The sequence below is a fragment of the Capra hircus genome, chromosome 7 (genome assembly GCF_001704415.2).
Source record: "Capra hircus breed San Clemente chromosome 7, ASM170441v1, whole genome shotgun sequence".
NCBI lineage: Eukaryota > Metazoa > Chordata > Mammalia > Artiodactyla > Bovidae > Capra > Capra hircus.
In genome coordinates, this window is record NC_030814.1 from 56,439,126 (window position 1) to 56,465,461 (window position 26,336).

General features: G+C 42.9%; 1 protein-coding gene across 3 annotated transcripts in view; it reads right to left on the bottom strand.

Moving 5' to 3' along the window:
- The window catches only part of ARHGAP26 (Rho GTPase activating protein 26), a 481,157-nt gene that overhangs the window by 206,287 nt on the left and 248,534 nt on the right, over nt 1-26,336 (bottom strand). For all 3 annotated transcript variants that reach the window (XM_018050208.1, XM_018050206.1, XM_018050207.1), the window contains exon 12: nt 17,788-17,824. In XM_018050208.1, the coding sequence (XP_017905697.1) occupies nt 17,788-17,824 (37 nt within the window). The remainder of the gene's footprint in view (nt 1-17,787; nt 17,825-26,336) is intronic.

Sequence of the window (26,336 nt, forward strand, 5' to 3'; positions counted from 1 at the left end):
ATTATGCTCTTAGGCAAGAAGCTTCACCTTCCTCACCTGCGTGGTGTGGTAACTCACCTTAATGCTACAAAGGTCAAATGAAATGCACAGCAACTGAGACTTGGCCAGTATTCGGTAAATGGCCATTACCAGTACTATGATTATTAGGACATAGTAACTATTCTGAAAGAGATGAGCATACCAGACCACCTGACCTGCCTCTTGAGAAACCTGTATGTAGGTCAGGAAGCAACAGTTAGAACTGGACATGGAACAACAGACTGGTTCCAAATAGGAAAAGGAGTACATCAAGGCTGTATATTGTCACCCTGCTTATTTAACTTCTATGCAGAGTACATCATGAGAAACGCTGGGCTGGAAGAAACACAAGCTGGAATCAAGATTCCCGGGAGAAACATCAATAACCTCAGATATGCAGATGACACCACCTTTATGGCAGAAAGTGAAGAGGAACTAAAAAGCCTCTTGATGAAAGTGAAAGAGGAGAGTGGAAAAGTTGGCTTAAAGCTCAACATTCGGAAAACAAAGATCATGGCATCCAGTCCCATCACTTCATGGGAAATAGACGGGGAAACAGTGGAAACGGTGGCTGACTTTATTTTTCTGGACTCCAAAATCAGTGCAGATGGTGATTACAGCAATGAAATTAAAAGACACTTATTCCTTGGAAGCAAAGTTATGACCAACCTAGACAGCATACTAAAAAGCAGAGACATTACTTTGTCAACAAAGGTCCATCTAGTCAAGGCTATGGTTTTTCCAGTGGTCATGTATGGATGTGAGAGTTGGACTATAAAGAAAGCTGAGCACCAAAGGATTGATACTTTTGAACTGTGATGTTGGAGAAGACTCTTGAGAGTCCCTTGGACTGCAAGGAGATCCAATCAGTCCAGCCTAAAGGAGATCAGTCCTGGGTGTTCATTGGAAGGACTGATGTTGAAGCTGAAACTCCAATACTTTGGCCACCTGATGAGAAGAGCTGACTCATTTGAAAAGACCCTGATGCTGGGAAAGATTGAGGGCAGGAGGAGAAGGGGACGATAGAGGATGAGATGGCTGGATGGCATCACCAACTTGATGGTAACGGGTTTGGGTGGACTCCAGGAGTTGGTGATGGACAGGGAGGCCTGGCATGCTGCATTTCATGGGGTCATAAAGAGTCAGACACGACTGAGCGACTGAACTGAACTGAACTGAACTGAACTACATTCTAATACTTGAATCAAACTTTCCAGTTGATGAAATACGCTTTACACCCAAGTGCATGTTAACCTTACTGTTATCTCATGGGGGTACATATTGCTACTATTCTTACTAAAAACGTCTTGCTGTGTCTCCACACTAGTAAGTATAATGAAGGATAATATAATACTATTTATAGAATAAATTAATAGCTTATAGTTTATTTAACTTTTCCAATATATCTGTTAAGCTTTCATGATGAGAAAAGCCAGGCTCACGATGTTAAGTGGTACCAACAATGATGATGGCAGTAGTAACACTTTGCACATAATGTTGCTCTGGAGTAGGCACTTAATTGCACCATATCATCACCATTATCATTATCACCAGTCCTGCTCTGCAGATGGAAACCTTGGATCCAACAAGGTTAAGGGGCTCCTGTAGGCTTGCGGTGTTCATGAGCGGTGGGACCAGGACTCTAACTTGGTCTGGCTCCAGAGGCCATTCTCTTCTATCCCCTGTTCCTCTGCTGAAGTTCACACAGCCAGTGAGAGAAGGACCCAGGGCTGGAGTCCTATTTCCTGGATTCTGCCCTTTCTACTCCAGAAGTAGCTCCCAAACAGAGGGGACAGACTCAGGAGCATGCTTGTTCAATGCAGATTCTGGGTGCCTCCCAAAGAATATGCTTCAGCAGGTATGAGAATCACATGTGGGACAGATAACACTGTACTGTATACTAAGTGACTAAAATTATTATCACTAAAGACCGCTACCAATGATTATTGACTGTTAGTTAATGGGTGATACCTATTCCACATTCCTCATCCAATAATAAAGATTCACCAGTGCTGTGTACCTCAAAGTGTAATGTTGGCTTGTGCCATTGGGATATGTGAAATGATTCCAAGTAATTCACAAATAAATATTTCCAATTGTTACACACTTACTTTAATAAGTACCGGAAATTTATTGTTTTATCTCACAAAGCATGATGCATTTTTAAAATAAATGTGGCTTAAGAAGAGTGAATTGATTTTTTAAAATAGTACATAAATAGTATTACAGGGGGTATATACACATGTTAAAAAATAATGAAGGTGACAAACACCACATTTGGGAGCTACTGTTCTAGTCTGCACCAGCCCAGGCACCACCTTCAACCTGGCTGAAAGGACAAGATGGGAGGGTACCACATTCTATCAGCAAGCTATCAATAGTCATCCTTGAGTCCTTGCCATCTCTCACACCCTACATCCAATCCATTAGCCAGTCCCATCAGGAATAACTTAAACCTAGAATCCAGCTACTTCTCATCATCTCTGTTACTAATACTTTGGTCCAAGCTACCATCATCTTTTGCCTGGACTGTTTCCATAGCTTCTCAACTGTTTCTCCTTTTGCCCCCTACAGTGGATCCTCTGCCAGCAGTCAGAGTCATCTTTTAAAAATATACATTGGCTCATGTCACTCGCCTGATCACAACTCGCCAGGGACTTCTCATGACACTCAGAATGCAATCCTACCTCCTGACCACAGCCTCACATGGCTCAGTTCACCTGAACACTCTCCGTCTGGTCTCTGCCAATACAGTCACAAGGGTCCTTCCTGATACTCCTTGAACATGGCTAGTTCAGCTTCCCCACTGCAGGGGCCTCTGTGCATGCTTGTTTCTCTGCCAGTTCCTGACATGCCACCCTCCCTAGGTTTGTTCAGGTTTCTCCTTAAATGTCATTTCTTCAAGGAGGCCTCTTCTGTCCCTGGTATCTAAAAAAGCCACCCATCAAGAGAGGGATGGACAGTTTGGGGTTAGTGGATGCAAACTGTTACATATAGGATGGATACACAACAAAGTCCTGCTGTACAGTACCGAGAACTATGTTCAATATCCTGCGATAAACCATAATGGAAAAGAATATGAAAAACAATGTGTCTTGGTGTATAACTGAGCTATTCTACTGTACAACAGTAATTAACACAACACTGTAAAATCAACTATACTGCAGTAAAAAATAAATTAAATATACAATAGCCACCCTTCCCCTGTAACTCCCTATCCCTTTGTTCTTGCTTCCTCATAGCCCTTCTCGCCACCTGGAAGCCTCCCTTTGTTTGCTAGCTGACTGTTTGGGGTCCCTGCTCTCATTCAGGGACTTCATCTGCCTTGTTCACTACCGTAGCTTCAATATACATTTCCTGAAGGAAGCAACAAATACAACCCACAGCAGAGACACCAAGAAATCAATAGGTAAAGAAGTTCCTACACTCCAGGAACCTCAGTGGGAAGCAGCTGACTGAACCCTGGTACCTTCCAGAGTGCAGGGGTCTGCTGGGGAACTGCAGAACAGATAGCACTGATAGGGCTCTCATTCACCCCCTGACCTCTGTGCATGAATACCACCAATCAGGATTTCCTTCCCTGCTGCTAAGTCGCTTCAGTCATGGCCAACTCTGTGCAACCCCATAGACGGCAGCCCACCAGGCTCCCCCGTCCCTGGGATTCTCCAGGCAAGAACACTGGAGTGGGTTGCCATTTCCTTCTGCAATGCTTAAAGTGAAAAGTGAAAGTGAAGTCGCTCAGTCATGTCCGACTCCCAGCGACCCCATGGACTGCAGCCCACCAGGCTCCTCCGTCCATGGGATTTTCCTGGCAAGAGTACTGGAGTGGGGTGCCATTGCCTTCTCTAATCTTCTTTTCTCATGGTTTCCGTAGACACACATTAAGAAAAATAAGCCGAGAAGGACGGAGAGTAAAGCAAGTTAAACAGGTAGCAGAGGAAGAGATGAAAACCCTGCCTGGCTTGGAATAAACCTGCAAGTCTCAGATGCTCCAGTTCTCAGCCAGACAGAGGCAGCCAAAGCGGCAGCAGGCGGGTTTCTGCACAGTACAGCTGAGAACTGCAGACCAGCGTGGGGCGGAAGGATGGAGGAAGGACAGTTTCCTTGTGGGTTTTGACATCTGCAATCTCCTCGTCTACCTTAAAATTCCTGATCAGACAGCTGCGAAGAAGCAAGGCTGCACACACGCCTTGGTAATGTGAACCATCTTAATCAGAACCATTTGTCTCCTACCTGGGACTCCGGACATCCCAAGAATGACTTACAGTCCAGTGGCCTCAATTCCTTTCTACCTCGAGGCCTGGGTGGCTGTGCTCTGATTTCTCAACCAAGAGAGATCAGTGCCAGCTTTCCGAAGGTGGATGTGTTTCAAGTGGAAAACCAATCTCCTCTGTCCAGCTAGATCCCTTCCTGCCTCTAACTACGCATCCTCTACCTTATCTGCCCTAGAAACGGTTTAGCTATTTTTCAGACACATCAAACTCCAGGGCGGTAGAAGGCAGGGAAGGAGATGCCATTCAGAATCTGAGGCCTAAGATTTGCACCTGGAATCACCATGATATTGTATGATGTGGAAATACATCACCTCTCGGACCCTTTTTCTCATCTTGAAGATCAAGCACAGAAGAAATTTTAAAAAGCGATGCATGTGAAGGCACTCTGAAAGAAAACTATCCAGTGTCAGGCTTTATATAAATAGCCTCTCGTTTCAGCTAATGATGATGTTATTGATAATAACAGCAGAGAGCAACATTTAATGACTGCTTAGAATACCAAGCACCACTGATTAAAGAATTTCCAGTTTATTCTCATTTGATACTCCCAAAAAAACCAATGATGTAGACAGTAAGACTATCCTCATTTTACAGATAAAGAAACTGAGGTCTGGAGAAATTAATTTCCCACAGTCACAAATTCAATAAGCCATGAGGCTGGGATCCCAAACACATGTGTAATAATACTCCAGAATTAACATTCCCAACCACTACTCAAACTGCCCCCCACTGTGGGGAACAGTACTTGACAGCTTTCACAAAATCTTACATGCTGAATGAGAGGTGCACACTGAACGCTGATTATGGGGGGAAGGAATTATCTTGAGTAACCACAAGTTTGCACTTAGGATGAAGCCTCAGTTTTCTCATCTGTAAATGGGGTCAATACTACCATCTGCTTCACAGGGTTCTTACAAAGATCAAATAATATAATGTAGGTCAGACAATAAGCACATTGCCTGGGACACAGTATGTACTAATGATAATGTTTATCACTAAGGATTTCATTCAAGAGCCTGTACTTGGTGCCAGTGAGGAAAATCAGTCTCTCTCCACAGCCCCTTGCACTGGGCTTTAAGAGTTAAGGATGTTGCCAGGGACCTGCTCGCGGCTCCTTGGTTGAAGCCCAAACTGGGATGCCAAGGGGTGGTGGGCACCTGCCAGGTGGCAGCCTGCTGTCTGTCCAGAGCCCACATGGCTGAGGGGAAGGGGATATCAGGCCACAACGAAGTCACGCACTGGCTGCGTTTGTCAGTCTAAGGCTAGCTGAGGAGAGGAGAGATTTGAGGACGAGCCGAGAGTCTTCTGACTGCACAGGCAAGTCTGAGGAGTACCCCGTCAGCCATGTCCTTGAGGGGTGGGGTGTCACCAAAGCAAAGAGCTGGGAACCCAGAGAATAGCATCTTGGAGAAAACAATCCATTCCTTCTCCTTCCTCTCCCGCTGGCCCCCAGCGCTCATGCCGGCTGCTGCCACTCTCCACAGGCCACAGTGAGCAGCTGCGCCATGCTCACAACTCGTAAGGAAAAGCAGACTGGGGGCCAGCACTTCAGTGAGGGAGCAGGGGACCATCTTATCCTACCGTGGCTCAGGAGAAGAAAGTAGTGGTGACAAAAAGCTGCCATGGAGGAAAAAGGGAAAGAAGAAGGGCCAAGAGGGGCTGGGGGCAGCGGGAAGGGAATGCACGCCTGTCTTCTATCAACTCTGGCTGGCAGGCGTAGAGAGAAAGCTGGAGGGGAAGGTGTACTCAGCTGACTCCCTCGTGGGCCAGCACATAGGAGGCCAGGCCACCATCCCCACTAATGCGTCCATCCTTCTCAGGTTTAAGAGGGGAAATGTTCTATTTATAAGCCACCAACCAGTGGAGATCTGGCAGCCGCTGGATGGCTCTGATCCCACAGGGATCCTGGCTACTCGCAGCTGTCTTCTCCAGCCTCTCAACTGGGGGTGTTCTCAAAGCAAAAGGCCAAAGGTGATTGGAAGCAAAAGAAAAAAAAGCTGCTTTCCTGTCCTTTGCTGCTTTCGTGAGACTGCTAGCTTTTTAGTGATGGCTAAAGACTTCAGAACATTTTAAAAACAGCGACCCATGTGGTCCCATCAGATCTTCCTCCCCTGAGAGCTTCAAGACTCAATCTCTTTTTCTGCTTTACGATCAATGGAAGCTGAGGCAGAGGATGAAGGGAATGCAGAAACCAGAACAGGGCAATGGGCAAACAAAGAAAGGTAATGATGCCCCTCCCATCTCTCTCCTTGTCCTCAATCTTATCCTCATGAAACAAGAAGTGCTTTGATCCAGCACCATTATGGAGTCTAATCTGAGTAACAGCCGAGAGAACGAGTGTATATAACAGAAACAACATATAAAGCAGCTGTGGTTGTGTTGTCAAAGTCCGTGGGAGAGTAATGGGTCATGTTGCAGCTCTGCACCTGGGAAGCTTGAGTCACTGAAATGTGTGACTCTGATTCTCCCAGCATCCTATGTGACGTGTGAAGAGCCACAGATGGCTCTGAAGGAGGCTCACTAAGAAGGAACAAGGGATGGCCCCTCAATGGCAAACTGCTGGGCAGGTTAAGTATTGGAAATTGATGATGAAACTCTTTCCAGTCGCACTGGGTTGCCCACAAAATGACAGATGGCAGGGCAGAGCAAAGATCTCACGCACATCAAGAATAGTAGGGGAAATGATCTTGGCAATCGGGCAGACTTAGCTCTGGTACCTTGCCATCCTTAAGCCTGTTTGCTCACTTGTAACTCGCTTGCTGTGAATAGCATTTCTGCAGTAGTACCCATCCACGCACCACACTCGTGCTCCCTGCCATAACCCCATGCTGTCTTGAAGAGATGAATATTTAAAAACCTATCTTTGTATCACGCTGAGTTAACAAACTTGTAGTTAATGGGCTAAACTCACTGTTGCCTGTTTTGTAAATAACACCACCCCCTTTGTTTCCACATTGTCTATGGCTGCTTTCAGACCATCAAAGCAGAGTGAAATAGCACCACAAATCCAAAAATCTACTCCTTTCCTGAAAAACCTGACCCCTGTGCTAAGCAGTAACATTTAGAAACCTGGGTGGGGCAGGGAGAAGTTATGTTTACTTGTGGGCCAGTCCCCAGTCAATACACATTAAATAAATACATAAATTTAAAAGGCAATTGAAAACATTTGTCTGGTCCTATACAAACGGAGAAGGCAATGGCACCCCACTCCAGTACTCTTGCCTGGAAAATCCCTGGAAGGCTGCAGTCCATGAGGTCACTAAGAGTCGGACACGACTGAGCGACTTCACTTTCACTTCATGCCTGGAGAATCCCAGGGATGGGGGAGCCTGGTGGGCTGCCATCTATGGGGTCGCACAGAGTCGGACACAACTGAAGCAACTTAGCAGCAGCAGCAGCATACAAAACGATCTGGGCTGTCGCCAGCAGTGTACATCCCCTACTTTGAGAAATGCAGTCATGAGGATCCAGAGGGTTCAGTGGATTAACACAGGCTGGCCTCCAGCCCCCAACAGCAGGGGTGTTGGCTTCTGCCCTTTGTTCTCTTCCCCTGCTCCGCTCAGAAGTGGTTCCCCTAACCCAGTGACTTCTTTCTTCCTCACATGGGAGAGTAATTGGTATGACCAGATAACAACAAGGATAATAACCACAGTAATTAGGCACTTATTCACTAATAGGCCAGATACTGTGCTGGGCTTTTATGCTCACAGCAAAGTTATGAGGTAGGGTTGTGATTTATCCTCATTTTACAGACAGGGAAAGAGAAGCTTAAAGAGGCCCAGCACTGACCCATGGTTTCACGGCCAGCGGGCCTGCAGGATAATCTGCATCATTCACACAGTACCCTTCCAGTTCACCAGGAACTGTATTCACCAGGAAACAGCTCTCCCAGCTCATCCATTAGGACTGTCCCATGTGAAGTTACGTGAAATGTGTACAAAGACGGATGTACAAGGATGCTCACCCTGATGTCATTCACAAAAGCAGAACTCTGGAAAGGACATTCAAGACCAATGACAGGAAACAGTTCCACAAATCAGGATGCACTCTTATGACAGAGCATGCAACAACCATTACAAATAATATTTATAAACAACTCATCATCTGAGAAAACACTTGTGAATTTTTAAAAGCAGAATACCAACAAGTATGTTCAGTATAATGTCAGTTAAGTAGAAATACATACTGACATTGGCAAAATAAACATAAGACATCATGAAAAAAGAAAAAGCAAGGAAGAAGTACCTCTAGAGATGAAATTATAGATGATTCTTATTGAATTTTTGAAAATCCTTGCTACATTTCCTTAATGTTTCACAATGAGTTCATATTATTTTCATAATAAGCAAAAATACAAATCTGTCAAACCTTTGGAATGAGGTTCAGAGATTCCATGTCCACACCCTACAGATCCTAATTCCAACTTTGCAAACTTTCTCCAATCACTGCTCTTCCCCTCAGCTCTGGTGTGAATGACAAGTTGGCAACCTGAAGTGGGTTCTTAAGCATTATGCAGATAAAAAGGAGTCTTGCTAAAGTATTAGGTTAAGAACAAACTGGAAGGAACGAAGGGATTAAAACAAGGAAATAAAAGAGGAAGAACTATATTTCCTTCTTCTGGGGAGAAGGGAGGGTACTTTTTAAAGTCTTTCTAGCCTAGCTGGAAGTCCATTCCAACTGGCAGCAGGCACTTGCCTGCACATTAGTATATCTGTAAAAGCACAGATATTAAGTCTAGCGAAAGGCTCAGGTTAAAGCACAGGAACATATTCAACAAGAGGAGGAAGCAAGGAAATGGCTGCAATGTCCCTCTGAAAAGCCAGCGGGGGTCAGAAGTGCACAAGGCGGCACACCTAGGGCAACTCAGGCATATTCCTCTGAAACCACCCAATTGGCCCAGGGGATCTGAGTTAATACACTAAGGGACATGCCACTGGAAGCCAAGATTAGGAGACAGCCCTCTCTGTCTCAGGCGGTCGGCTTCCAAACAGCTGGCAAAGCAGCGGGAGAGCACCATTTCCACAAACAAGCTAATCTTTCCACAGCTAAGTAGGCAGTGACATTTATTATTTAAAACTTCAAAGCTGGTGAAGACAAACTCACACTAGAACAGCCTGCCTTTCCCTGGATCTCTTGCACTGGACTGTGTACTCTCTCTGACAAGTTCTCAGCTTTCCAACTGTCCCTCTAGTGGGAGGACAGGACAACAGGAAGGGTGCTGAGAACAGGTTCCTTCCTGGCGCCTCCTCCTGCTTCTGACCTGGGCTCACTTCAAAGGAGAATGAACCAGTTCTCACAGAGCCTTTGGGGAGTAAATCTCACAACTGTACCAAACGTAAGATGCGACAGGACATGCAGACTGAGGAGATACGCATTAAGGGGGCAACATTCCCGCCCAGGGAATGTTCTTTGTAATAACAAAGGGCAAAATCGGTGACAGTCGTTTGCTGTCTAGGTGACTGACACTGGTGTGATCACCTCCTCAGTAAAGAAGCGTAGGGAGCAACAAACAGGACTTCCTTCTTCTCTGCTATTCTTACTCCTGTTTTCTCCTTCCCTTCACTACTGGTTACAAATGTGACTAATGAGAGAAAACTCAGTGTCACTGCTGCATATTCTTCACGTTCCAGGAACAAACCCAGGTAAGGTTCCTGATGGCAGAAAGATCCATGGTTGAGTGGCCCATACAATTGGCAAAAAAAGCAGATTGGCATTTGAATTTAGTATGTAGGGCTTAACTTAACCAAGAATACAGAAGACTTCTAGGGAGAAAACTAAAATGCTAACAGAGGTGTGAATAAATGGAAAGACATTCAAAGTTCTTGAAGGAGGTGACTTAGCACTATAAAAGTGTCAATTTTTTCAGCTGCATGTAAATCAATGCAGTTAGAACTCTCCTTCACACCATACACAGAAATAAAATTACTTAAAGACTTAAATATAAAGACATGATACCATAAAACTCCTAGAAGAGAACATAGGCAAAACATTCTTTCTCATAAATTGTAGCAATATTCTCTTAGGTCAGTCTCCCAAGGAAAACGAAATGAAAGCAAAAATAAATGAATGGGACCTAATCAAATGCACAAGCTTCTGTACATCAAGGAAATGATAAACAAAACAAAAAGACAACCTATGTACTAGAAGAAAATATTTGCCAATGATGTGACTTACAAGGGCTAAATTTCCAAAATACACAAACAGCTCATATAACCCAATAGCAAAAAAAAGGCAGGGGTGGGGGTGGGGGTGGGAGTAGGGAGGAGGGACAGAAGACCTAAATAGACATTTCTCCAAAGACCTAATTTCTCCAAAGAAGAGATACAGATGGCTAAGATTTATATGTAAATATGCTCTACATCACTAATTATTAGAGAAATACAAATCAAAACTACAGTGAGGTATCACCTCACACCAGTCAGAATGGCCATCATCAAAAACTCTACAAATAATAAATGCTGGAGAGGGTGTGGAGAAAAGGGAAGCTTCCTACAGTGTTGGTGGGAATGTAAATTGGTCCAGCCACTACAGAGAATACTGTGGAGGTACCTTATAAAACTAAAAATAGAGTTATCATATGATCCAGAAATTCCACTCCTGAGGATATATCCAGGAAAGACAAAGACTCTAATTCAGAAAGATACATGTACCTCAATGTTCACAGCAGCACTGTTTACAACAGCCAAGACATGGAAGCAACCTGCATGTCCACTGACAGAGGAATGGATAAGGACAATGCGGTACAGATATACAATGGAGTATTACTCAGCCATTTAGAGAACACTGCCATTGCAGCAACATGAACAGACCTGGAGAATACCACACTAAGTGAAGCAAACCAGAGAAAGACAAGCATTATATGATATCACTTACATATGGAATCAAAAAAATAATACAGATGAACTTATTTACGAAACAGAAACAGACTCAGACGTAGAAAACAAAATTACAGTTACCAAAGGGAAAAGCTGGAGAAGGGATAATTAGAGGAGTATGGGATTAATGGATACTACTATATACAGGCTAGATAAACAACAAGACTTTACTGTATAGCACAGGGAACTATATTCAGTATTTAGTTATAACCTAAAGAATCTGAAAAAGACTATGTGTGTGTGTGTGTGTGTGTGTGTATATACGTGTCACTTATATATATATATCAGTTCTATACATATATATAAAACGGAATCACTTTGCTACACACCTGAAATTAACATAGTACTGTAAATCAACTATCCTTCAATAAAAAAATTTTCAATTTAAAAAAGTATTTGTTACTTGTAAAGCATACTATGAGAAACAACATTCAAGAGTAAACCATTATTAATAATATTTTTAAGTGTCAATTTTCTGCCAATTAACCTGTACACTTCAATGCAATCCCAAATGAAAATTTCAAATTTTTGAGGAAATTATCAAACTTATGCTACAATTTATGTAGAAGGATAAAGGTCCACAATCAGCTAAGTTAACTGTTGGAAAGCAAAGAGAGGACACTTAAACTACCAGATATTAAGACTTGCCTCAAAGTCATCATATTAAAACCAGAGACATATTAGCACAAGAACAGACAGACCAGACCAAGGAAATAAAGAGCTCAGAGACAGAGCTCAGATATGCCAACCTAATACACAAGAAAGCTGGTATCACAAGTAAAAGAAGGAGAGAATAGATAGCTTCATACATGTTGTTGGGAAAAGTAGCTTTTTAAAATAAAATTCAATCCTTATGAAACACCATATACAACGATGGATATCAAGTGGGTTAGAAACCTAAATGTGAAAGACAAAATCATGAAGCCAATAAAAGAAAATGTAGGTGTAGGTGCACATCTTTGCAACATGGGTCAGAAAGGCCTCTCTCAAAATACAACTTGAAAATCACAAACCAGAAGGCAAAAAAAAAAAAAAAAAAATCGAATTTATAAAAAGTAAAGCTTTATACTCAAGGAAAGATATCAAACACAATATCAAATGTTAAATGGCAAAATAGGAAGATATATTTAAAATCTACAACAAGGAATTAATATCTAGACTATAGAAGGAATTTTATAAATCATCAATAAAAAATGGCATAGAAAAATGGGCAAAGGACACAAATAGGCAAAAAGCAGAAGAGGATACCCAGTAAACTCATCAATTATCAGAGAAGTACAAATTAAGACAACAATGAGCTATCATTTTATATCTACTAGATCGGTAAAAAAAAATCACAAAGCTGAATAAAATGGCAATAGCTGACAAGAATGAGGAAATCGTCACGTTGGGCTGGGGGAACTGTGAACAGGCTACTTACTCTAGGTCACAAAGGTGAGAGCCTTCCTTCAAACCAAGTACACACACACCCCTCGACTGATCAGCAACTCTCCTGGAGGGTAAACCCCAAGGAGATTCTCACAAGGGGACCTGTGCGGAGATGTCCACTGCAGTACGGTAATGGCGATGAAGAGCGGGAGGGCATCCCTGCACAGTGGTACACACTGTGGAGCATGCAGCAGACAGAAGCCACTGTAAGTATACAGAGGAATACGAGCGGCTCCCAACACAACACTGAAGGAGCATGGCAGAAATCAGAACACAACGGACGCCTGTATACCTGAAAACACAGGTAGGTACGACACTAACCGTCCAAGAGCACATGTTAAAGACACACGTCAGAGCAGTGCAAGGGAGGACAGCAATAGGACGCGGGGAAAGAATTCCAAGGGAGTGAGTGAATGAACACACGAAGGAGAGGGGGAGGGAGGGGTCTGGGATGATCACGCACAACAAATCGGGGAGAATGATTAAATCATTCTCTCTGTACCTGAGATCCAAACAGAGAAGAAAGAGGAGGGGGAAAAGGCTCTGCAAAGAAAGCTGCATATATTTGTCTGCTGGCAACCTCTCCCTGGCACCGGGCCACCTGGAAAATACCAGCTGCTGCCAGACATTATGTATGGCCCTGTCTTATACCCCACAGACTCAGTAAGCCCTGAGAGAAACTTCAAGACAAAAGCAACAAATTCAGCACTGTCCTCAGAGGAACTCCGTTTTGCTACCTGTCTCTTCAAACATTCTGGTTCTGTGATTAAAATGTTGGCACTCAAACTCCCACCAAAATATTTTCTAGAAAGGAAAATGCTAGACATTTGGAAGTTGACTATCAGAGGTGAAAAGCACGATGTCCAGCTCTTAAACTCCTGTCAGACTGACTTTTTTTCCTTTAAAAAAGTTCTGATGGTCCTATAAACACTTGCAGAACAACCAGACCCTGGGCAACAGTGCTTCCTGTGGCGATGAGTGCTATAGTGGGTGTGCAGCGAAGCTGAAAATTACAGCCAGGAGGAATAAGAAAGGGACAGCACTCTGGAGGGGAGGCGAGGCGAGGTGAAGCCAAGGTCTGTGTGATGGTTAGAGGGGATCGTAATGTCAAAGGATGGGAGGAAGCACCAGTCCAGAACACTCCTCTGGTTTTGCCAGCTTGGAAATTAATGAACAGAACATCTCTTAGGATAGCAATGCCCTAGAAAAACAGTTTCTGTGAAAAGTGCTCCTGAAAAAGTGGTCAATATGTTTAACATCTTTTTCTCTCCCACTTCCTAAATGAAAGGTTAAGCAACTGAAGAATCATCAGAGACTCGAGGCAGCCAACTCTCTGTGCCCTGTGGGTAACAGGATGCCAAAAGCAAAATGTTCACGTTTGTCTCTGTTTCCCAAAATGGAACTTTCTGCATTGCCCTTTTCCTAGGGAGGTAGAAAATCTTTTGTGGTTAACAGCAAAGACGTTGGAGTCAGACAGCACTCAGATTAAATTACATCTCCTGAGTTTACCAACCTCAACTTCCTAATCTACAAAGTAGGTCAAGAGCACCCACCTCACCCAGTACTGTGAGCAGTAAATGAGCTAATGTGCACACAACACAGTGAAACGCTGCAAGCAGTTGATAAATGCTACCTATTAACAGCTATTATTATAAAACACACACCCTCTGTTGGCAATTCAAAGTCTAAAGACTATTTAAAGCAGAAGGTCAGCGTCTTGTAGTAATCTATCCTCTGTCCTGCGGAGAAGGCAATGGCACCCCACTCCAGTACTCTTGCCTGGAAAATCCCATGGACGGAAAAGCCTGCTAGGCTGCAGTCCAGGGGGTCACTAAGAGTTGGACATGACTGAGCGACTTCACTTTCACTTTTCACTTTCATGCACTGGAGAAGGAAATGGCAACCCACTCCAGTGTTCTCGCCTGGAGAATCCCAGGGACGGAGGAGCCTGGTGGGCTGCTGTTTATGGGGTTGCACAGAGTCGGACACTACTGAAGCGACTTAGCAGCAGCAGCATCCTCTATCCTGAGTAACAACTTGCTGACAAATGCATTTCCAGACTTTTTTTCTATCAATATATCTAGACAAGTCAAATAATTTATTTTAATAAATGCACCATTCCATGATCTGAATTTTCAAAAGCTCAATGAACAGTATATGGAGGACACTGCTTCTGCAAATGTTTCAAGATCTCTCTCATTCTTCTTCTTTTTCTTTTTGGTTTTAAGTGCTTTTTTTTTTTAATTTTATTTTCTTATTGAATGATAATTGCTTTATAGAATTTTGCTGTTTTCTGTCAAACCTCCACATGTATCAGTCATAGGTATACATATATCCCCTCCCTTCTGAACCTCCCTCCCATCTCCCTCCCCATTCCACCCTTCACCCTTTTAGGTTGATACAGAGCCCCTGTTTGAGTTTCCTGAGCCATACAGCAAATTCCCGTTGGCTATCTATTTTACATATGGTCTCTCATTCTTTTTAAAGGCTATATAGTATTCTATGATACTTTTAATAAACTTCCTACTGAACATTTGGATTGTCTCCAGCTCTTCACCTATTATTATCAATGCTCTGGTGAACTTTTTTTTTTTTTTTTTTTTTTAAACAGAAACATCTTTGTGCTCCAGTCTATTCTTTAGGACAAATCACTAGGTCAAACAATATCAACCTTTTTTTTTTTTTTTAATACTTGGGGAGTTTTTCTTTTTCTTTTTAACTTATTTTATATTGGAGTATAGGGCTTCTCTGGTGGCTCAAATGGTAAAGAATCCGCCTGCAATGTGGGAGACCTGGGTTTGACCCCTGAGTTAGGAAGATCCTCTGCAGGAGGGCATGGCAACCCACTCCAGCATTCTTGCCTGGAGAATTTCCATGGACAGAGGAGCCTGGCGGGCTACAGTTCATGGGGTCGCAAAGAGTCAGACACGACTGAGCGACTAAGCACAGCACAGCACATAGCTGTGTGCACATATATGCATCCATTCTTTTTCAGCATGGATTCTTTGGGCTTCCTAGGTGGTGCTACTGGTAAAGAACCCACTTGCCAATGCCGGAGATGTTTGAATTCTTTTTCAAATTCTTTTACCATTTAGGTTGTTACATAATATTAAGTAGAGTCCCCTGTGCTATATAGTAGGTTCTTGTTGGTTGCCCATTTTAAATACAACAGTGTGTACACATCAATCAAAGGATGTTTACTTTTTAAAGGCTTCCAGAACCTATGTCCTAAAGGCCTTACAGAATGGTACAACCAGCTGGCATGCCCACCAGCAGAATCCTGGTCATCTTTCATATCTATTGGCACTTATCTCAAGGAGAGACAAGCAGGTTCGTAAGGTCAAAAGTTACAGGCAAGCTTCTGGTCTGGGGATGGGGGTGGGGGCGGTTCTCTATTCATATGTGTCTCAACCCCCACAGTTCTGGGTCCTTTATAACAGACATGGGTTGTAGGCTGGGGCATGGGGTGGGCATCTTCTATTTCAGCCTGCATGGCATCTACCCTCTCATGTCCCGGGGGGCTGCTGATCTCCCTGCAGGTAAACCACCGTGCTCTCATTTTATGAGCACTTTTGAAACCATCGATCAAGGTGCATTGTTATCCTCTGGGTGGGCCAAAGCGAGACCATCTTGATGCTATCTTTCCTGGGAATCTGGACCTTCACAAGAATGAGGCAAGGACTAAAAAATTCTATGGGCTTTATGATCCTGCAAGTATCATCCAGAGGACCCTTTCTCGTTGGTTCTCAGCTCTCCAGAACTGTCTGGCTTTCAAGCCTTGGTTCTTCAGCTCTTCCTACCTTACTTTGAATTACCCTGAGGACTTCACTGACTCGATGGACATGAATCTGAGTGAACTCCAGGAGTTGGTGATGGACAGGGAGGCCTGGCGTGCTGCGATTCATGGGGTCGCAAAGAGTCAGACACGACTGAGTGACTGAACTGAACTGAACTGAGGACTTCTATATTCCTTCATTATCTTTAATATTGTTTTTGCTATGGCGATTTTAGGACAAGTTAGCCAGAGCTGATTTCAGATATTCTAAAGCAATCCCACCTGACACAGAGAGGGGGGAACATGATTTGTTTCTTTGAATATTTACTTGAAAAACATTTTCCCTTGTTCAATTCCTGAGGGGAAAAAAGAAACAAAAAAAAAAATAGTTTTCCTCCCCTAAGGCCTCTGAACTTACCAATAGCAACCATTCCAAATTACTTAATATTTTATTTAAAACTTCTGATAAAATCTGTATTTTGGAAAGAATGAAAGAAGGAAAATCTCTACTCCATAATGGATTTCACACACACATTAAATGGCTCATCCTTTTGTCCACAAGAAGAAGCACTGTTTCACTGACTTTTCTGACAATACTAGAATTCATGGGAGGGCTACCTTGGAATCTTTTTCCAAATGGATTTTACAAAAGCAAATCTGAGGCAAGAGGACAGAATTTCCTTTGTACTCTGGTAGCAACGTGGAAGGAATTTGTGTTTTCCCCTATGCACCAAGGAGATAATCAGCCCAAACACTTAGCAAAAGCAGTTCCATTTTAATCCCATCATCTTTACAAGGTTACAGGTGCCCTTGGAAACCACAATTAACCAGAGTACTCAGAGAGCCAGTGGGGGGAGAAACGTGCTATATAATGCTACAGAGGCTGCCCAGGGCCACTCCCATCAAAACGGAATATTATTACAGAGTTCACCGTCTCCACTCATAACTCTCCAGAGCAGCAACAAGGAACACAGCGTTAGTTACCAAGTGATCACTAAGATGGTTCTTGCCTCTTCAGGCCTCTGAGTGAGACCGTGTGGGAGGCAAAGTCAATTCTGGCTTCCCACAGGTCAGGGTGCTGGGGGAGCTGGGTATTATTGGATTAAGTGACTTTTAAGTGGTGACTGGAGCTACATTCTTAAGACAACACAGGATTAACTGAGATAACGTACATAAAAATTCTTTGCACCGTGTGAATGGTTATACAGTGCAAGATGTCATCACAGCCATGCCCGTCAGGCTCATTGACGGTCCTGACGTGGTATATTAGGGCAGAAGCAGCTCAGACTGCACTGGGGGAACCGGGCCAACCCAATGTGCCCACAGCACCTCCTGGTGGTTCTTCCCCAGAATGGCAACTTCACCAGGCCCAGGCCCACACCCAGCTGAAGGAAAAGTATCTAAGCAACATACTTACTCCCTTCGCTCTGGCTGTCTTTGTTTGAGTTGTAGACCTGGAAAACAGAAATAACATTTACTTGTGTGCATTTTATACCACCCAACAGGTTCACTATAGAAAACCATTACCTTCTCCTTTTGCTTAGTATGTGCTAGAAAATGGAAGGCAATTTCTGGCCCCCAAATGGAAATTCCTTCTATTATTACTCACTTCCTAATATTTACTTTAGGAGAAGGTGACAGCACCCCACTCCAGTACTCTTGCCTGGAAAATCCCCTGGACGGAGAAGCCTGGTAGGCTGCAGTCCAGGGGTTCACTAACAGTCGGACATGACTGAGCGACTTCACTTTCACTTTTCACTTTCATGCACTGGAGAAGGAAATGGCAACCCACTCCAGTGTTCTTGCCTGGAGAATCCCAGGGACGGGGGAGCCTAGTGGGCTGCCATCTATGAGGTCGCACAGAGTTGGACACGACTGAAGCGACTTAGCAGCAGCAGACTTAGCAATATTTACTTCAGCTGTTCAGAGAATCACCTCTGGAGCTTTACTGTTAAAAAAAAAATAAGTCATATACTTCCTTTAAAAAAAAAAACTAATATGTGTATATAAACTAAAAGGGAGGAAAAATTAATTAGTTACAAATCATTAAGCATTAACTGCACAGCAGGCAACGGCGCTAAGCAATTCACATGAATTATCTCAAATTATCTATGCAACAATTCTGTTGGGTAGGAACTGTTAATATCACTGATATATAGATAGAGAATTTGAGGCTAGAGAGGTTAACTAAGGTCTCACAGCTAGTACATGGCAAAGTCTGGACAAAGATACATTACAAACTGTTAAGTGTTAACACTGGCAAATGGGACCAGTAACTTTTTACTGTGAATTTAAAAGGAGAATATGCTACTTTTATGACAAAAAATCCTTAAGTGATTTATACAAATCACAAAAGGGAATGAGTCCCAACATAAAACAGACAATGATACATTGGAAGAGTTGGCAAGCTTTTTCTTGTACAGGACTAGAAGGTAAACATTTTAGGCTTTGCGAGCTAAGAGGCAAAAGCCAAACCAATGATTATACAGGGACTTGAAAAACGAGAGAGACCACACATTTTCACGATTTTTTCCTGACAAAATCCAAATAGAGTAAGTTTTGAAAATACAGGTAGAATATTCCTAGCAGGTGAAAATCAATCTTATTGTTTCATGGCTGCCTTTTTGGGGGATGCTTGGCTTGGTTCTTCCAGGGGTCATACAGCTGGTTCTCAACTGTAAGAGTGGCCATCACAACCACTGGGAGTATCTTTTCTCAGGAGTATAACTTTCTGAAATACAGATAAGACTAATGAGAAAAACAGAATTTTTATAGAGGGAGGATAGCATTTAGCTTAAATAGATGTCAAAGTGTTTCCTATCACTGAGTCAATGGCAAATGTTCACTTGTAAATACCATGTTGAGCTCATGGGCTACAAAAAACAGGTAGCCAGTTGGACTTGGCCTGCAGGGCAGGGTCTGCCAATCCCTGATATGCTGACATTAATAAGTAAGACGATAAAACCTCTGATTTAAGAAAAAAAAAAAATCGTAGCTCCAAAATTTTTCTTTGGTGCTTATGATCCTATAGATATGAAAAGGCATAGGATGAAGTTGGTGGTAACAAAAAAAACAAGGATATCCCCAATGATTGTAATGGTCACTGTTGGTTGAGAACCACTTATTTAACCCTTAGAGAAACAGAGCCAAGCAACTCTGAAAAGAGAGCCATGATATCCTAAGGGGGCTTCTTATCTACTAGTAAGTATCGGTGAGACTGATACTTACTGATACTGCTGGTCAAGAGCTAAGCAATAATTCCAACATGGCCCCCAGTTGCCTTGTGTCACTGGGTAAGTCTCTCACCCTCTCTGTATCTCAGCTGCCCTGTCTATAACCTGAAGGAGTCAGCCAAGAAGGTCTTTGAATGGTCAAACAGTAATTTGACAAATCTCCCATTTGTCAAATGGAGATAATCAAATAATCAAATGATTATTATTCATTTCTCAAAGACTATACAAAGATAAATAGGCACATACTGAAGGTCAGAAAGATGAGTATAAAAGGGGTTTCTATATTTCAAGCACCACTGTCTGATGAATGAAAAGGCCTCAGACCAGAGGAGATAAGAATGGGGCAAAGAGGGAAGCAGAAACACAATCCTGCAGAGCCAAATGGGTACAGGTCAGACCAGCGACCCACAGTCAATGGCAGGCACTGCAACTGGACAGGTAACTAAGGCAGACACAGGGGAAGACACCACACTCGGGCAAGTACTTTTTCCGGCCATCCCTGCTCACTTCATTCCTCCCAATAAATTCACACATTCTATTCCAGAGAATCCTGCTCCTGTTTCTAACTGGCAAAATCCAGAAGGAATAGCAAAACAAAACAAAACAGGGCTTTCAGCCCTCCTTAATTAGGAGGTGAATTTGCACCAAATTACTTTCCTTTAAATGTCTCCTAGAGCTCAGGAGGCCCCTGCCTAGAACACTGAGGTATTCCCCAAACTGCAGAGGCGCGATCAATGAGCCAAAGGTGCCAGGAACATGTGCCGCCCGGTACTCTGAGGGCAGGCCATTAATCTCTGTCTGGTTTGAGTAAATGAGCCAAAGAGAATGAGTTTGAAATGAAGCTAACAAACCATGCCTGCCAGAACGGTATGACTACATGGCCCGACAAGGAAGGCCCGGGTAAGGAAGCAGCCTCATCATCACACAGGCTGGATGGTGTTATGGGAACAGTGCTAAGTGGAAATGGCTTTGTTCACTGGCACTCACCAAGTGCCATGCATGACCTTATCAAATCTTTTTAACCACCTTGTGAATTAGCCACTAGTGTTGTTTGCATCTTATGGATGTGGAACTAGAGGCCAGAGAGGTTACATAGTTTATCCAAGGACAGAGAGCTGGAAGGTGGCATACTGGCCTATCTTGCTGCTGCAGCGAAGTTCCAATTGTCCTTTACTTTTCTAGGCAGTGGCAAATGCACACACCTACCAAGCTCTACTAGTAGTCTCTGGTGTATAAACACCTTCCATTCTGGCAGAAGCAAAGGGCATGCAATTCACCCCTTCAGAAATGCTCAGTCTGTTCTGGGAAAACCGTGAGATCTCACAGTCGCCCACTAATGCCAGACTGAGGTTCAGAGACAAGGGCAATTTCCCCAACTAAAAGGTCCCTTTGGCAGTGGCTTCTGCCTTAGGATTGATTAGTAGAGTTATCTCAGGTTTGTATGGTTTCAAGTAAGTCTCTAAGAGACTATGTCTTAAAAGGATAGAATTCAATTCTCCAGGACCAGTTCACGGTGACATGAGTTACTCAACAATTCCTGAGTTATGACTCCAAGGAAGAATGAATCACTCAACACACAAACACAACAACCCAACTGAAGCTAAAGTCCATCCACCCTGCTTAGCCAGAGTGCCTAAAACCTGGCCCCATAATCAAGTCTCTTTTGGTTCTCTGGCTTTCTATAGTGCTTTCATTCCGGGATGCACCAGTTTCAGCTGAACTCTGTACATGCTGCTGCTGCTGCTGCTGCTAAGTTACTTCAGTCCGACTCCGTGCGACTCCATAGACGGCAGCCCACCAGGCTCCCCTGTCCCTGGGATTCTCTAGGGAAGAACACTGGAGTGGGCTGCCATTTCCTTCTCCAGTGTATGAAAGTGAAAAGTGAAAGTGAAGTCGCTCAGTCGTGTCTGACTCTTCGCAACCCCATAGACTGCAGCCCACCAGGCTCCTCTGTCCATGGGAACTTCCAGGCAAGAGTACTGGAGTGGGGTGCCATTGCCTTCTTCCTGTACATGAGGGTTTGTTAAATATCCATAGCACTGAATATTATTTTTCAAGTGTACACTTCTAGAGAATACAAACTACAGATTTACTTTGTTATGAGGGTCCACCTGAGGCTCATTATAAAATAATTACAATAGCAATAATGGATTTAATACAAAGGATGATGACAAAAGACTTATCACGTGTCAGACACCACTCTGAGCACTCTAAAATGCATTATCTTGTCTAGTCCTCACACCAACCTAATTATTCCTGACATATAGATGAGAAAACTGAGGCATTAGAGAGGTTAGGTCATTTGCTCAAGGTTAGGCACCTGGAATTGGGCAGAATCCAGACAGAACTCCTACAGTCTGTCTTCAAAGCCCAAACTCTTAATAACTAACCGTGTGATACCTAAGACATGATGACGATGACGATAAAGGTGATAAGATGTCATGGGTAGCCAGGGAAGGTGAGTCACTGGCATAAAGAATTTGCCATGAGTCAGAAAATGAAATTGGGAATTGCCTTTTGATTCTAGCCTGAAGCATTTACCACTAACCCATGTGACCAGCTGACATCTAACCCAGAAGTAAAACTTCATATTCTTTGAACCACAGGGCTCAATTCTGAAGATAAACACCAGGACAGGAAAGTAGGTCTTTGATACAAATCACAGGATACTGCAGTTCTGTGAGACCTCACCCAGAAGCTACAACGGGAATACAATTTAATTAAATCAAAGGAGGGTGAGGAAAGCCTTCATATGCTCCTATTGCATTAAGACGTGATTTTGCAATCAGTTCTGTTCACTGATGAGCCAATTCAATTTACGTGTCCCTAGAGAATTAAGAGAACAGAGTTATTTCGGTTCCCAGAATTTTTTCACAGCTGTCCTTTATCACCATTATCCAGGCCTTACCAAGAAAGCACAGAAATTTTTTAACTTATAAATTAAAGGCATAAGTAAAGCAAGAATCAGACAAAGCAATCTCACTTTTCCCTCTGACACACAGCTGCATTAACACTTGGCCATATCACATTTTGGATCAAAATCTGCACAAAAGGAAAGTGCTGGAGAAACAGGTTCATGGACAAATTCACTTAAAACTGCTGTTCCTATCTCAGCTGCATGTGAATTCACATTTAAGCTTTGTCATTCTCAGGTCTCTTCCAAGTAGCTTGGACCATCTAAGCCCCTCCCACCAGGCGGTTCCTCTTACGCGTCCATATGGAGAAATTACAAAACAGAACTACCTGCCCATACTCCCAAACATTGCCCACGCTGGCTCTACACCATCAGAGACAATTTTTGTTGCTCCTCTCTTGTGACACAATGGACCTACCATCACTAGGGCTTGCTCTTTTCAACTGTCAGGGGTGACAGATTTATGCTCATATGCTGCTTAGGTTCAAAGTCCAGCTCTACCAGTTACCAGCTATAGAGTTCAATCACTTCACATCTCTAAACCTCAGTCTTACCTAGTCTAAAAGAGGGACATTAATATTCTTCATCTCTTAGGGTCATTGTGAAAATTAAATAAGACAATAGATAGAAAACATTTAACATAGAGGATAGAATACAAATTCTATGGCCCATAGAGCGTTCTGTAAAGATGGTCTTTCATCACCATCAGTGCCCCTCCCCTTTCCTTCTCTTCAGACTTATCCTCTATGGGATAAAAGGCTAAGCACAGGTCTGTGGTTTGAGGGACACAGTGACAGCGACCTCATTAGCCACGCAATTTAACCAAATGAAACTAATTAAAGGACTAAAGGAAAGGAGACCATCTAAAGTCAACTTGCAGAGCAATAGTTGTCAATGTTTTTTAAAACAACAGTTAAACATAAAAGTAACTACTCACCACACTTTTTCACCACCAGTTAGGTGCCAGATACCACACCCAGTATTTACATGAATTATTTTATTTCATCCTCAAGCTTATGGGGTACTACTACTTCCTCCACTTTATACCATCATGTAGATTAAATAAGTTTCCAAAAGTTACAAAAGCCAACAAGTGGGAGCCAACAAGTGGGAGAGCATTTTGGTCTAGATTTGTATTCAATCACAACTTCATAGACTCCTCCACCCAGTCCAATGGAAAAAAAAAAAGTTTGGCAATCAACAAAGAACTCAAAAGAAGCTAACCAGTCATTAAAATGGCAACAACACAACCATTATGTAAGAACAGAATTTCCACCCAATTTAAACATAACAGTAATTCTATAAACTTCCAATTAATACAAGTATGGCAGTAACTGAAAACCACAACCAGCTGGAGACACTTTGGGATGCTCAAAAAGCATCCTTCACAAAAGCTGACAGCACAGAGAGAACCGGCAGCAGTGCCCAGGATGGTGCGGTGGACAGATCCGTGAGTAGAGCACCATATTTGAATTTAAACAGGCTTACCATAGGTGCTTTCAGTAAAAACCAAGAGAAGTTACTAGTAAGACACCCCTCATTTGTGCACCACCAACCAATAATGGACATGAATTTTTGCATCCAGGAGACCCTCTCTTCTCATATAAATTTATAGGTCAGCCTTCCAAGGCAAAAGAAATATAAGCAAAAATAAATAAATATACAAATGGGACCTAATCAAACTCATTTGTTATTCAGTCACTAAGTCATGTCTGATTCTTTGCAACCCTATGGACTGCAGCACGCCAGCCTTCCCTGTCCTTCACCATCTCCTGGCATTTGCTCAAATTCATACCCATTGAGTCAGTTTGCCAAACTTACAAGCTTGCACAACAAAGGAAACCATTAACAAAACGGAAAGACAATACATTGTCTTTAGAAGATATTCTATGGGAGAAGACATTCACAACTGACAAGGGCTTAATTTACAAAATATACAGACAGCTCATACAATTCCATCACAACTACACCAAAAAACCAACCCAACTGAAAAATGGGCAGAAGATATTTAGAAAAGAAGAGAAATAGACATTTCTCCAAAGAAGACATACTTTGGCCGCCTGAGGCGAAGAGCTGACTCAATAGAAAAGACCCTGATGCTGGAAAAGATTGAAGGCAAGAGAAGGGGATGACAGAGGATGAGATGGTTGAATGGCATCACCGACTCAATGGACATGAGTTTGAGCAAGCTCCTGGAGATGGTGAAGGACAGGGAGGCCTGGCGTGCTGCAGTCCATGGGATCACGAAGAGTCGGAAACGACTGAGGGACTGAACAACAACAAGGCACATGAAAAGATGCTCATCACCGCTAGTTATTAAAGAAATGCAGATCAAACCACAGTGAGTTACCACCTCACACAAGTCAGAATGGCCACCATTTAAAAACATCTACAAATAACAAATGCTGGGAAGGGTGTGGAGAAAAGGGAACCCTTCTGTATGTTGGGAAAAATGTAAATTGGTGCCGCCACTATGGAAAATAGTATGGAGGTTTCTTCAACAAGTAAAAAATAGAGCCATCATATGATCTAGCAATCCCATTCCTGGGCAGATATCTAGAGAAAATTCTAATTTGAGAAGATATATGCACCCCAAGTTCATAACAGCACTATTTACAATAGCCAAGACATGGCAGCAATCTAATGTCCACTGACAGGTGAATGGATAAGATGTGGTACAAATGGAATATTACTCAGCCATAAAAAAGAGTGAAATAATGGCATTTGCAGCAACATCTAGATCCATTTAGAAGGCACTTCTCATACTAAGTGAAGTAAGTCATAAAGAGAAAGACAAATAGCATGTGATATCACATATGCCTGGAACCTAAAATATGACACAAATTAACTTCTTTACAAAAGAGAAACAGATTCAAGATAGAGAGAACAAACATACAGTTACCAAAGGGGAAAGGGGGTGAGGGGGATAAATTGAGAGTATGGGATTAGCAGATACAAACTGCTATATATAAAAGAGAAACAACAAGGTCCGACACTGTATAGCAGGGAGCTATATTCAATGCCCTGCAATTAAGTATAATGGAAAAAAATGAATCGTTTGAATCTTAAGCCTACGGGGATGAAATCAGTTTAAAGAGCCTAGAATAAATGAGGATATGTCTCAACTCGAGGCGCCAGAGCTGGGGCGCTACTATTGGTTCCTCCTTCTCCCACTAGAAACATGCCTCTTGTCACCACAGTCTGAGCGACAGAAGGTGACCAGAGAAGCAAGGAAAACGGCTGCTGCTGCTTTTCTAATTCTCACCAGGCAGCACCTCCTCTGGCTTGCCCTTTCCACTGCCACCAGTACTGCATCTGCTGTTGTAGGGAGGCTCTTTCAAAAGCGAAACCAATAAACACATGTCTGATGGCTCTTCCCCATGACCTGTTCCTAAACAAACACACAGACCCTGCTCTTCATGCAAAGAGGTTTAGTAACTGGAATATGGTAGGCCACTCAATATTGGCTGGATGAATGTTTGTGAGTAGAGGAATAAAAGAGATGTAAATTTTTTAAAATCTCCAAGTTGAAGCAATGAGGACAATGCATTGATGGATCAACCAGACAGAAAGTAAGCCAGATCTATCACTGCCAGGTGAGGATGCCTCATTCTTCTCAACACCTGGCAAATTCACTATGAATCTTTACCTCAGAGAGAAAGAGAAATACACAATTCAGGTCTTATTACGAGACAATATAAGGCAGATTTATCTTACTTGGCTTAACTTCAGGCTGTCAAAACCCTTCACAGAGTCATTCATTTTCTATAGCACACTGATGAATGCTAGCTTTACACCCAACAATTGACCACAAATGCT